This window comes from Trichophyton benhamiae (genome assembly GCF_000151125.1).
Source record: "Trichophyton benhamiae CBS 112371 chromosome Unknown contig02295.1, whole genome shotgun sequence".
Taxonomy (NCBI): Eukaryota; Fungi; Ascomycota; class Eurotiomycetes; order Onygenales; family Arthrodermataceae; genus Trichophyton; species Trichophyton benhamiae.
The window spans coordinates 16,998-30,491 of record NW_003315097.1 but is presented as its reverse complement, the minus strand read 5'-3'; the positions used below and the strand labels follow the sequence as shown (position 1 = coordinate 30,491).

The 13,494-nt window shown below is 50.2% G+C and overlaps 4 protein-coding genes across 4 annotated transcripts; 1 reads left to right on the top strand and 3 right to left on the bottom strand.

The window, feature by feature from the left end:
- Positions 1 to 354: 354 nt before the first annotated feature.
- On the bottom strand, positions 355 to 3,028 carry ARB_00906 (uncharacterized protein; the record flags this gene model as incomplete). The annotated part of the gene is made up of 2 exons (XM_003012610.1): positions 355 to 2,340; positions 2,429 to 3,028. The coding sequence occupies 2 exons, from the start codon at positions 3,026 to 3,028 to the stop codon at positions 355 to 357; spliced, it is 2,586 nt and encodes an 861-aa protein (XP_003012656.1).
- A 978-nt stretch (positions 3,029 to 4,006) lies between these two features.
- ARB_00905 (sodium/calcium exchanger protein) lies at positions 4,007 to 7,024 on the top strand (the record flags this gene model as incomplete). The annotated part of the gene is made up of 2 exons (XM_003012609.1): positions 4,007 to 4,249; positions 4,334 to 7,024. The coding sequence occupies 2 exons, from the start codon at positions 4,007 to 4,009 to the stop codon at positions 7,022 to 7,024; spliced, it is 2,934 nt and encodes a 977-aa protein (XP_003012655.1).
- Positions 7,025 to 7,343: 319 nt separating this feature from the next.
- ARB_00904 (uncharacterized protein) lies at positions 7,344 to 12,399 on the bottom strand (the record flags this gene model as incomplete). Its single annotated transcript, XM_003012608.1, has 4 exons — positions 7,344 to 7,434; positions 7,496 to 8,743; positions 8,800 to 11,436; positions 11,633 to 12,399. 4 exons carry the CDS (start codon positions 12,397 to 12,399, stop codon positions 7,344 to 7,346), a joined length of 4,743 nt encoding a protein of 1,580 aa, XP_003012654.1.
- A 310-nt stretch (positions 12,400 to 12,709) lies between these two features.
- Positions 12,710 to 13,408, bottom strand: ARB_00903 (uncharacterized protein; the record flags this gene model as incomplete). Its single annotated transcript, XM_003012607.1, has 3 exons — positions 12,710 to 12,910; positions 12,980 to 13,212; positions 13,393 to 13,408. 3 exons carry the CDS (start codon positions 13,406 to 13,408, stop codon positions 12,710 to 12,712), a joined length of 450 nt encoding a protein of 149 aa, XP_003012653.1.
- Positions 13,409 to 13,494: the final 86 nt, after the last annotated feature.

The window sequence follows — 13,494 nt, the reverse complement described above, 5'->3', positions numbered from 1 at the left end:
GTATTGACTATCGGCTGAAGTCCATGTGGTTAAGTTTATTTAGCTATCTACCTTATATCGAAGAAATCTTGATCACGGACCCGTTTTAGATGCTCCTTTTCAATGTTTAAAGACATAAGGCGTTAAACCAAGAATGATAGGAAGCGTCAGAATCGTACTATGGACCTTTGATGAATGCCATTAATCAAATTGCCACTGTTAATTTGTGTCACGCCAAGTAAAATAAGAACATTGCATGATGCCCCTTGATAACAACAAAACTCCAGATGGAAAGGAAGGCACAATCATCTCATGTAGGCCGAAAATATATATATGCAAGGAGTAAATAAATTTCATACGCTCATTCTGCCAATACTATGCATCCCCTTCTATAACAGCACCAACGTCTTTTGTCACATATATCTCTTCAAGCCTACCCTCCCAGTCATCATCCATACTGCCTCTATTCTTTAGCACAAGGCCCTGCTCATTGGCTAAATGTAGAAGGCAAATGAAACCATAGGAAGTACTGATATCACGCATTGCTTGTTCAGGATAGGACTCCTTCAAGCCATTCATTACATCAGTAAAACGAAGGCTGTTCTTGAGATCTTCCGATTCCTCGTTTGGCGGGGTTTCCCCAGCAGTCGGTTCCGGAGCTGGATCAGCGGGGGCAGTTGTCGATGTGACCGCCGCTGAAGGAGAGGCGGAATTGAAAGACATTGAAGCGACCAGACGCTCGCCCATACCTCTCCACATCACTTCCTTCAGACGACGTACATCTACCTTCTTCGCTACGCGAGCATAATTGACGTATTCTGGACGCACCCTTCGGCCACCTTGTGTGACAAGCTGGGAGCCATATCCTCCTAACAGAGCTCCACCCGGGGTAGCAACGCTGTTCAGCAGCGCGTTAAGACCGGTCATACCACCAGACGCTGTCGAAGGTTGTGCATCCGAGTCTAACGGAGGAGAGAATGCCTCTCGAGCGTCTGCAAAAGGTATGTTATCGTCCTCGTCATCATCACCCATCGGCAGGCCGTGTGGGAACGCAAGACCGTCATCATCGGCAAAGAAGTTAGCGTCGTATGTTCCTTGGGCAGCATTCTCTTCGTTCGCTGCCTGGTCCATGCTTTGCTTTTGTGATGCCCAGAAGGCTTCATCCATTTCGCCGTTATTAGGGCCAGATGCATCGTGTTGACGGGAGCGATTGCTGCTCTTCAATCCACGCAGGCCCATCTTGGCCTTAGGTTTCAAGAAAAGACGAAGCAGCTCCTTAGAATTGAAATGTTTATCATCCGGCAATAAATTCCGCCCCTTAGTCTTCCACTGAGATTTTGGTAGCGAAATAGCGGAGTTAGAGCCTGAAGTAGCGTATATCATTTCGGCAATTGCAGGTTCTAGATCAGCAGCGAAGTTTATCTCAAAGGGTTCCTTTTCCTTGCGCTGTCTGGGGGCAGTAGTTGTGGCGGTAATATCTTTCATCCGTCGAATCTTCCAGTGCTCAGGACCGGCCCAGTCTTTGCGTAGAGCATTGTCGAAATAGCTTAGGATATTGTCATGGTCGTGTGCTCTATTCCCATGTGAAAGGGATAGAGCGAAGGGGTCGTTCTCAGTAGTATCGTTATCAAAGCCAATAGTTGTGTCGTTATTATCACCAGCTCCGATATTGCTGATGCGATGCACTTTTAGCATTGGCTCTAAGGCGGCATCTCGCGCCCATGCCTCACCACCTTGGCCGAATTCGGCTTCACCTCCAAGATCAAACCCTGTGATTGTTGCATCATCGTCGTCATCAAAGCCGATAGCAATATCATCATCTAATACGATGCCGGAAGCATCACCAAGACCTGGCTGCTCTGACTGTTGCTTATCATGCCTCCAGTCCTCAGGAGCTCGTAAGAATGGGATTTCGAGTGATCCGCTTGGGTCGCCTAAATCAAAATCTTTTAACGAGGGGCAGATATCATGGTCAGATAATATATCAAGGTTAGGGAAGAATCTCTCGGCTAAGCCACGAATATCGACGTCTAAATAGTCGTCGCTGGAGTCAGAAGTTGCAGGCCTGGGAGATGGGGACTTGAAACTGTCCTCTCGTCCATCTCCCTGGGTCTCCTCATTGCTTTTATTTTGGGTCTCCGAATCAGCCATGGTATTAGCATTGGCATCGTCGCTACTGTCAAAAACGATTCTTCCCTGGCCATCAATTGAGAGATGGTTTAAAAGAAGCCCCTTCGCACCACCTTCATCGAAATCCGCAGAAGCTTTTTTAAATAGGGGGTCCACGGAGAATTCCAGCTCAAACTTCTTTAGCTGCAGGGAAGCAAAAGATGGTGCTAGTGTGGATTCATGAGATCGAGCCTAGAAATAAGAGGGTAAGTAATTAGTATAACTCTTTAGGCAGGGTATTGAGATGGTTGGGGGGACGTATCAACATCGAATAGCTTACCTTTTTTCGGGTCTTTCTCCTGGTTCCATCCTCGCCCTCTTCACCCTCTTCTTCCTCATCTTCTTCGTCCCCATTCTCAGCTCCATCTTCTCTTTCGCCCTGACCCTGTTTCTTCTTATTCCCACTGTCTGCCAATCCACTGAGTAGCTTCCCTGTCTCTGTTGCAACACTGTCCACTCTGCTAGTATAAATCTTAACACAACCGTCCAGTGTACAACTTGCTTTTTGGAAATTCACACCGTCACCCTCCTTTAGCAGTGACATGTCATGAAAATAGTCAATAAGGGCAAAATTCCAGGAGTTGGCGGCATTGATTTTATTATCCGTTGCCATTTTCATCCATTCCTCAAAGTTGGCTAATATCGGAACACGTTTCATCGGCGTTACCGCCCGGCCGAGGCCATCGACGTCGCTCTCCCTCCCTCTGACTGATCCACGGGGCGTATGTGGGCTGTCGGATACTCCATCATAGGTATTGAATCGTCGCGGCGGCATCGGCGTTTTAACTGCCGCTTTGATCTGGTCCATCTGGAGGTCGTATTGTGCCTGGCGGGAGTGTAATCGTGCAACTTTTTCTCCGGCATCATCGTTGAGAGGCATTCTATGTAATATCAAGGCCGCAGCGGTTAGCACTTGGGTCACTCTTCTTCGTGGTAGTGCTTTCCCCCGCTTTAACGGATTATGTGGGATACTCCGTCATTTGCGCAGCCGCACACAAGCAACAGAAGTAAAAACAGACAGAGGACATACTTTCTAGGCGTGTTCTTGTGCGGCGTGGTATTGCTCGCCGGCTTCGAGCTGCGGCGGCCATGACGGCTCTTCACCGGGGGGTTTGCGACTCGAGGCATGGTGGAGTTCGCGGTTCTTTCAGAGGGCGCCGTATGGTCGGAGGTCAAAACGGATATATATTAGAAGAGATAGATAATCATCATGAAAATGCAAATACCCAATTAACGATGCTGTAGAAAGTCGTTTGGCAGTTAGTATTACTGTTGCTGTTTCGTCTTTATCAACGCGCTTTTTCTTTGCGGTCGTCGAAAGAAGCCAATAATAAACATACGGCGTGCGGGGGCGACCAGTCGCGCAGTTTTTGATTATGTAAGATGTTAACGGAGTTTCATTTATCCGGATGACTAAGATTTTCATGACATAATCACGGAAAGGTATAATGTAATGCCGAAATCTTATTATTAAGCACGACAAATAAATGCAAACTAAACAAACATGCCATAAATAATTAAAGAGTTGTCTTACGTCAGCTTAACTTGATGACATCAGAAAGCCAAAAACGACAGAAAAAGCAACATCGCGAAAATCGATCCGACCTTTGAACGTCACCAACGAACAGCCAAGTTGGCAGCGAGCAGGGATTCGAGCCATCTGCAGACTATCCAAGGTCCCCTGATGGAACAGGGGAGACAACGCTGCAGCCGTCACACGTCAGGGAGATAAAGGAACGGAGTCGGCCTGCGCCCCAAGTCTCTTGCATATGAGGACATCACCGCTGGTTCCTTATCGGCCCGTCAACCAAAGGCGCATGTACTCGCGTGTCTCCTTACCCAGAATGCGACCTTCAAGATGAGCCTTTCAAACGCACTTCTCGCCAGCCTTGCCGGTACCCGGAATGCCAGGAAGCGGTACTCAGCCCGTGGGTTCTACCTTGTGATATTGACTGTCCTTGCAGTGACCCTCGGAAGCCTTCTGGTTTCCCGCGGTAAAAGCGCCCAAGGTGGCCTGTTCATGCCAGAGGCAGTCAGGAAGACTCGAAGGTCGTTGGAGCCGGGCACAGCGAGCTGGGCGATACAAGATAATGGAAAAGAGGTACGTTTTGGACTCGGGGTGTCACCACGCCAATCTCTCGTTACTAGGTTCCGTAGCTGACGGGACCTTGAACCCATCCTATAGTGCCGGCTGGTTCACCGAGCGAAACACCAATGCGCCTTCGTTCGTGATAACTGTGAGGATGAGAATATTGGCCTCATCCCTTACCTGGAGTTTTACTACTGCGGGCTTAGTAGTGCGAAGCCGGTCGGTTTCTTCTTGCTCGCAGTATGGCTTGCGATGCTGTTCAGCACGGTTGGAATCGCCGCCAGCGACTTCTTGTGTGTCAATCTGAGCACTATCGCCAATATTCTTGGAATGAGCGAGAGCTTGACGGGCGTGACTTTTCTTGCCTTTGGAAATGGGAGTCCAGATGTGTTCTCTACATTTGCAGCTATGAGCTCTAATAGTGGCAGCCTGGCTATCGGAGAACTCATTGGTGCTGCTGGATTTATCACTGCCGTGGTTGCCGGCTCTATGGCGCTTACTCGGCCCTTCAGAGTTGCCCGGCGAAGCTTTGTCCGTGATATTCTATTTTTTGCGATAGCCGCTGGTTTTACCATGGGATTCGTCGCTGATGGCAAGCTTCATGCCTGGGAATGCGCGTCGATGATCGGATTTTATATATTCTATGTTATCATTGTCGTGACCTGGCATTGGTACATGGGCCGGCAGAGACAGAGACTAGAGCGTGATATTGCAGCCCGAGCCCATTTCCATATACCCCAGAACCAGGAGCTGGAGATAAACGAGGTGCCAGAGAACGATGACCCAATTGCCGGTGGCGAGAATCGTCCTCTCCTAGGTGCTACCAATGACGACTTTGGATCGCTGGAACGGGCAGATATCCCGACGTTGAGAATCGAAGATGAAGGGGAAGAAGAGGAGCGCGATAGACAGCAACTGGCAGAACTGCATGACAACATGCGAGTCAATCGACCACAGGCAAACCAAAGGATGCTTTCTAGTGGTGGTATTCGACCCAGTTTAGTTGGTGCTCTCGAGTTCAGATCAGTCCTCTCCTCTCTAGAGAAATCGCGCAGCCTCCAGTCCGGAAGAATCCACTTGCGAAGCTACTCTGATGACCCCTTTTCTCCTGCTAACCCAACAGCAGCTCGTCCAAGAGCTTCAACAACTCAGCGTCCTGAATTCTATTCTTATCATGATAACGACAGGTTTGGACAACATGGACTGTCCACCTCCGCCCAACCACGGATACTCTCTCATAGTCTGGATAATCCTCCGGGAGCTCACCTTGAGCATCAAGCAAACCTACTTTGCGCATCTCCTACTTCATCTGGCTATCCTTCTCGATCTCAAAGTCCCGCCCCGTCCATTGATCGATCCAGATCCCCAAGCCGACTAGCTCCCCCACGGACTGTATTCCAGCAACCAAGTTACGCATCCGGAGGTCCTACACCGTCTATTCAGTCCTCAATTTCCCCCCAAACCACACCTCCAGCTCATGGAAGAAGTTCTACTCCAACCAGCCCTGGGTCGTCAATTACGCCATTCCCCCCGTACACTGATGAAACTGGCTACACCCCCCATGGGCCCTCAAGCCTTCGATTTCAAAGATCGGCCCAATCTCTAGGCTCACAATATATCCGTGCACAGTCTGTAGGAACAGACATTGAGGTATCTGGTCCAAGATGGTGGCCACACTCATTCCCCATTCCAAGAGTCATTATATCGGCTCTGTTCCCAACTCTCTACAACTGGGGAGAAAAATCTTTATGGGACAAATTTCTAGGTATCGCAGCAGCACCTAGCGTTTTCGTTCTCACCGTGACTCTACCTGTTGTGGAAACAGACAGCTCCGAACCTGAGGCTATTTCTATCCCTGATCAAGGAGCAGCAGTCATTGTTGAACACCAAGTACCAAGTATCACTGTTCCCAGTTATCGTGACGATGAGACAGCTGAAGCCAACCCGCAAGAGCTTACTCGACCCTCTCTCAATCGCCTTCGACAAGATTCTGAGCTACCAGTCCACCCACCATGCGAAGTCCTTGGCAAAGAGGAGTCTCCCGTCAAGCAATGGAACAGATGGCTTTTGCTACTTCAACTATACACCGCGCCATTGTTTATCACGATAACTTTGTGGAACAGTCTTCGTCCAGAGCATGACCCTCACACACTGATTTTGCCGGTCCTCCTATCCCTACTCCTGTCTTCAGGCTTCGCTATAATACTTTTCCTCGCCTCTAAAGGCTCACGCAACCAGCTGCCCAAGCCACTTCGGCCATTCGTCGCCTTCCTTGGGTTCACTGTCGCCATAGCATGGGTTTCAACCCTAGCCACCGAAGTAGTTGCCCTTCTTAAACTCTTCGGTGTCGTTCTAAACATCAGTGACTCTCTACTCGGCCTTACAATATTCGCAGTTGGTAACTCACTCGGCGATCTCGTTGCCGACGTCACTATCGCGCGTCTAGGATATCCAGTGATGGCACTAAGCGCCTGTTTTGGCGGCCCAATGCTGAATATCCTAATTGGCATTGGCGTCGGAGGTTTATATATGACTTTGCAACCGATTCAAAACATGCAGTCGGCTAGCATTACCCCTGCAGTGTCGGCCACACTTCAGCCGTACCCGATTGAAGTGTCTAAAACTCTTATTATCAGCGCTGCAACATTAATGCTAACCTTGCTTGGACTACTTATCGTTGTGCCATTGAACAAGTGGCGCATGGACAGGAATGTGGGCTTTGGACTTGTTTCTCTATGGATTATAAGTACCGTCATTAACGTTGTTCTTGAACTGGTGTCTGTATGAGGTACGGCTTATGGCGTTTTCTTTTCTTTACTATATAGCATCTTGATTCCCATTCCTATTCATGGTATTATTTTTTCCTTATCTTTTTTATATCTATACTCTGGCATATACATCATTCAATATTTTCAACATTTTCCCCTGTTACACAGCAATAAAGGCATATATGCACTCGGATCCTCGCTCCTTGGTTAGACACATACAACTGTTCAGTCAATATTATATCAAATAAACCAGGGCAAATAGCAACGCTTGCGATTATTTTCACGGTTTATATCTACGCCAAAGTAGCTGGGCCAGAATCATTGACTACTAAACAAGTTTATTTCTCTTTCCAAGCAAAATATGTTAAAAGAAGCAGGTTATAGCGAGAGACGACAACGATGAAAACAAGAAGTACATTCACAGCGAAACTATGAAAGGATATCTCAGATACCAATCATAAGTTTGCTGGGCTCACGAACACCACCTTACAACACACGACCGGCCGATATTGCCGTGCTTCGGTCCTTGGTGACGACTTTCTTCAAAGCCTTTCCTGCTTGGATGTCTCCTAGCAATGCACCTCGTCCCATGCCCATGGGGCCACCGGGTCCGCCGCCAGGGGCAGGGCCTGGAGGAGGTGGTGGAGGAGGCGGTGGGGGTGGAGCACCGCCTGGCGGAGGTGGTGGAGGGGGCGGAGGAGCAGATGGAGCAGCCATATCAGGGAGCGGAGGTGCGGGAGGAGGCATGGATGGAGTTTCTTGTGCTTCTTGGAATGGTTCCTCGTCTTTCTGCTCCGTTGGGATAGGGGAAGCGGGCATTGGGGGTGCCGGGGGAGGAGGAATTGGGCTATGGGTTGGTTGTGGAGTGGCAGCCTTCGAATCTTGAGGCTCATCCATTGCGCTTAGAGGGCGTGGAGGAGCCATGGTTCCGAAGAGGATGCTGGCTAGTTGCTTAGCGCTGCCGCCAGCAGCACGGTCGTCGTCGTCAGATGAGTTCTCGGACTCGGCGACGGACCAATCATCATCTTCTTCAGGACGAGCTCGAGATTTACGCTCGAGTGGACCGGGAAGGGCCGCGGTTCCCACCGAGAAAGCTGATTTGGCGTTGTCTTGGGCAAGGCGGTGGAATGGGTTGGTTGACTGGGTTTCTGGTGCTGGTGGTGCCGGTGTCTCTGCAGCTGCGGGCTCGGAAGACGACTGGCTGAGTTGACGGAAGTAAGGGTTCCTTGACTCGGTTTCAGGAACGATGGGCTTGCTCATGACTGGATGGATAATAGGCTCAGGGGATTGAGGACGGAATACCTGCGTGCCATCTTCCTCTGTTATGATTTCAGGGATATGAGGTGCTGGTGGTGGCCGTGCTACTGGTTCTGGTAGGGCAGGCGAAGGGATTGTAGCCTTTGGCTCCTCCAGGACTTGGCTTTGGGTAGGCGTGGTAGTATCCTCAGGGGTAACGAATCCAGGGCCTTCATCATCTGAAGAGGATTCCTCATCTCCAAGGCTCTCAAGCTGTCGCTGCAATTCACGCTCGCGTTCTTGCGCAGCTTCCAACTCAGCTCTCTGAGCTGCAAGCTTAGCTTCCTTCTCCCTGGCTTCTTGTTCTGCCTGCTGCTTGCGGCGTTTCTGCTCCTGTTTCTTGATCTTGCCTTGGCGGACCTGCTCTTCCAAAGCCTTGAGTCGGGCCTGAGCAGCTTCTTTCTCACGAGCAAGTTCTTCCTCTTGTCTCCTAGTCTCGTCCCTAAATTATGGGTTAGAACTGCTAAGCTAGTACAGATTCTTAAATAATTGACTTACTCTAGTTGTTCCGTCTCAGCCTCCTGAGCCTGTTGTTCCTGTCTAAGAGCGGCTTCCTGCTCTTCCTTAGCTCTGATAGCAAGGGCTTCCTCCTCGGCCTTCTTCGTCTCATTCTGCTCGGCAGAATCCGATCTGGCTTTGCGAGATGGAGGAGGTGGTGGAGCTTTCTTTGGTCCAGCCTTTGCTGGTGGAGGAGCAGGGGCCTGCTCACTCTCTAGCCTCCGCTGTCTCTCTTGTTCGCGCTTAGCATCCTCTTCCTCGGCGCGTAGGCGTCTTTCTTCCCTTTCTCGCTTCTCACGTTCTTGTCGTTCCATGAAAGATTCTCCAGCATCAGCTGGCTTGAGACCAGCTGCAGCCATCCGTTCAGCAATACGTCGCTGAGCTCGCTCCCTGGCAGCAGCCACTCTTTGCTCGTGCGTTGTTCCGACAAGAGATGGCGACTGAGATGAAGAGCGAGGCTCAGGACTTGGTCTGGATTGGATCTCAGCCTGGCTTCCATATTGGTTTGCACTAGAAGCTTCACGGCTCGCTCTCTCTCTCTCCCTGTAGATGACATTTGTTAGCCAGGAATGATGTATGTTGTAAAGTAAGGGGGTTACTAACTCCTCTTTTCTGATCTTCGCTGTCTTACGATTTCGCTGAAGGTCATATATGAGGTCTCTGATCTGATCTTCAACCCCGAGGGCTTCCTCCCAACGCCGTCGCTCATGTTCACGAGTAGAATTCTCATTGTCACCCTTAAGACTATCCTCAAGACTGGCAGAGAACTCCTTGACGCTCTCCTCCACATCCCTAGTCATGGCATCGTTACGCTCACGTTCAGAATTAATCTTGCTTCTTTCCTCTTCCAATCTGCGAGCTGCAGCACCTTCATCTGCAGCGGCAGGGGCAGGTCGGCCAGCCAGTTCAGCAGCTCTGGCTTGCATCCTTGCACGAGCACGGGCCTTGATACGATCACTCTCAGTGATCGCACCGCCTGGACCAGTGCCGATGATTTCCAATGCACTTCCTGGGTGTTCTTTTGCATCCTTCAGCCTGAAAAGCTCAAGCCTGCAGTCAGCAATAGCTCGTTCAGTCTTGCGTACATTGGAGGCCAGCTCTGGAAGTTGGTCCTGATAAGCCTGCAGCTGGCGGCGCATGCTACGACGCTCAGCACTAGAATCCAGATTTCTAAGCGAGGCCTTTGGATCGGTGTCAATGTCATCTTGAACTCGGCGAATTCTGTCCATGAGAGACTCTGCCTCCCTCTTGTCCCTGCGATCCATCGCTTGCTCTTCCTCGGCATGGCTCTCGTCTCTGAAATCCGTAGCATCAAGCATGATCTTGGTTTCTCGGATTTTCTTCTTCAGTTGCTCGACGGACAAGTCGTCGTCAGATTTCTCTGACTGCACGGAAGTAGCCGGTGAGGGAGTCCGGCCGGCACCAATGCGACGACGAGCACTTGACTTGTATCCAACGGCATCATCGTTGTTCTTGAAGACAGTGGCGTCTTTCCTTGGATAGCCAGCGCCACCAGATCCAGAATTATTAAAGGAGTGAGTCTTTAAGTAACTAACACCAGTCTTCTGGGGCTGCAAGAATGCGCCAGAAGATTTCCTAGCTTCTGCATCCTGGGAAAGCATCGACTTGACGGCCCCAATGGAATCGTTAAGATTCCGAGTTGATGGCGGCACAAGCTCCGGAGGAAGTCTGTTCGGAATTGGATAGCCGTTAAGTTTCCTGTAAATAAGATGCATGGCCACGGCAAATTCATCCTTATTTAGACGGCCTCTATTATTGGGATCGGAAAGGGTCCAAATCTGTTCTAGGTGTTGACGTTCCAATCCACTCTGGCCCATAATCTCAATGGCAACATCTCCACCAATGAAACCCTTTCCTAAACCATCCCAGGCACGGAAAAGCTCATCATAGATTTTCTTCTCGTCCTTAGTGACGGCCCATGGAATAGTAGCATTTCCAGCGAGTCCGGCAGTGGTAAATGTACCGGTTTCCCTTCCGGCCTGTGGCATGAGTCTCTGCTGGAGTGCTTCAATGTTAGGTAATCCTGTGGCTGGTGCATTGACAAATCCCCACTGGCCAGGCATCCCTGTCGGTTGGGCGGTTAATGGGGCAGCACCACCGGTCTGACCAGGGGTTAGTCCAGCAGTGAATGAAGCTGGCATGGGTGGCATTGGTGGTCGGGGACCTGAGTATCCGGTGGCTTGGGGGTTTTGCGGCATGCCAGTGACCTGGGGTCGTAGACCACCTGGGAACCCTGTTGGCTGGGGTTGCATAGCACTGGGTGGTTGAAAGCCAGTAGCCTGGTTATAGAAACCTGTTGGTTGGGCAGTTAATTGTGAGAGAAGCTGTGAGTTAGAGGGTTGCTGGGGCTGTGGTTGTTGCGGCGCAGGAGGAGCGGAGGTATTCTGCATCAATGGCTGGTCAAAGTTGGGGGCGTTTGATCGGGGTGCCTGTGGTGGGTGATCGTCAGGCACAGCAAAGGAGATGATGTCGACCATGCTTGAGACTTCATTCTTGATACGATCGGGTAGTGTAGCAGGTAAATCGCGACCTGTTATTCGGAGGTTGCACAGGTACATGGCCAGCGCAAACTCTGGAAACATAAGACGGCCGGACTTGGTAGTATCTGAGAGTACCCTATATAGCCCAATCAGCCAAAAAAAAAGCCATTGTAAGGCCCCATTGAATGTAAAGAACCTGCATACCATATTTTAGACAGCTCACTGCCAGGTAGCTTCGATCGTATAAGTAAATCTCTCGCCGTTTCGCCTATTCCAAACGTCAATCTGGGACTGTTATAGATACCTAAGCATAGCACTTCCCCAGCACTAACTCACCATCTAATGACTGCGAATCTCCAACAGCGGACTTGAACAGCTGCTCAAACTTGGCCTGGTCCTGCACCGTTATAAACGACAAACGCATCGGCGGTATCTTTGACCCAGCATGCGCACTCCTCGCAGGAGCCGCGGGAGCCTGCCCGGAGATATTTTGAAACGACTGCGCCATTTGCGACGACGTATGGCCCGTAGGCTGGGGAGCCTGGCTGGTGGGCTGCGGCACTTGTAAACTCGAGTTCTGCTGGGTAGGATAGCCCGTCATCTGCGGCGGTTGGAGGGAGGACTGGAAAGGGGGAGCCTGCTGCTGGTGTTGTTGCGGCTGCTGCAAGGCGCCAGGGAAACCGGTGGCCTGAGGTTGGAGCTGGGGCATTCCATAGCCGGTAGGTTGAGGCATGAAAGGTCCAGGCTGTTGTTGCTGCTGCTGCTGCGGCTGCTGGAAGCCTGGATACTGCTGTTGTTGCTGGCCGCCATACTGCTGCTGCTGGCCTGGCTGGCCGGTGGGAAACGAGTACATCACACCAGCACGCGAGGACAACGAATGGAGGTTCCGGGGATTAAGAATTAACAATATCAACGAGAGAAGAGGAAGATAAGACACAAATGGAAGCGCAAAAGAAAAAGAAATGCGGTTATAGGTGAAGATGGCTGTTTGATGCCGGAGTTGAGATGTTTTTGTCGTCGTCGCAGCGTCGAAGTTGACGTTGGAGAGTCCGAAAGCGGCAAAACATGACGCCGCCTGAAGAAGTCTTGGCGTGGGCATCTACATAGTGACGGCGAAAAGGAGAAGACGAAGAAGAAGACACTGGAAGAAGAGAAAGGAAGACGAAGATTAAAGATAGAGACGGAATGATATTAAATCCTGAGGCAGAGACCGAGGTATACACCAAGGCAAAGAATAGGCAAATGTAAAAACATGACCCAGTAATCCTCCCAGGACGCCAAAATTAAAGCTGTCATCACCCGTAAAGCAGTCAAGTAGTGACATGCATCATGAAAGTATTTTTTTTTTATTGTTTTGTTGTTTTGGTTTGTTTGGTTGAGACTCGAGGGTGCAACAAGTTTAGACACCATTAGATACCGTTTGGAGCATCATTCTGCTGGGTGCCGGCGCCGACCATCTTGCGCAGCTCATACTCCTTGGTGAACTCACGGCTGAAGATGCCGAGATCCTTGACCAGGTCGTGGCAGGCAGCAAGAACTGCTTCCTTGGGGGTAATCTGACCGTCGGTCTGGACGCGAAGGAGCACCTTGTGAACCAGCGGGTGGGGGATCTACAGACGTAGGTTAGTATTATAGTCAAATAGTCACATATATAATAAGAGATTGTGGGTGTTGCTTACGCGATATCCAGAGAAGAGGACGTGCTGGTTCTGAAGCAGACGAGAGCGGATCAAATTGCCCAAGGTGTGGTCTTCCTTGTTGAAAGTAAAGATAGCAGTAGAAGGGACACCTAGAGCTTTGTTAGATGGCAGTTCATAGGAGTTGGTGACCAGAGAATAGTCAGTATCACTCACGAGTATCAACCTCGACTTCAACCTTCTTCTCACCAGGTCCCAAGACGAAGGACTCGAATCTGTAGTGTCAAGTTAGCATGGTTTCATCAGAATAGCTGCAGATATTGTTTATGAAAGTAGAAAAACAGAAGCGAGGTCGAACCTCGAGATCATGTCCCTATGAGGGCGGACTTGGGTACGACATGGGTTCTGGCGGTAGCTCGCGCAGGAAGAGTCGAAAAAGGAGCGATCACGCTTACGCTCGTCGTCGACCATTTTGATAGATGCAAACGGTGGTTTTCAAAGCCAGAAGCAAAGATATCACAGAAAGGTGCACAAAGTGTGAGTTGTAAGGGTGAAAA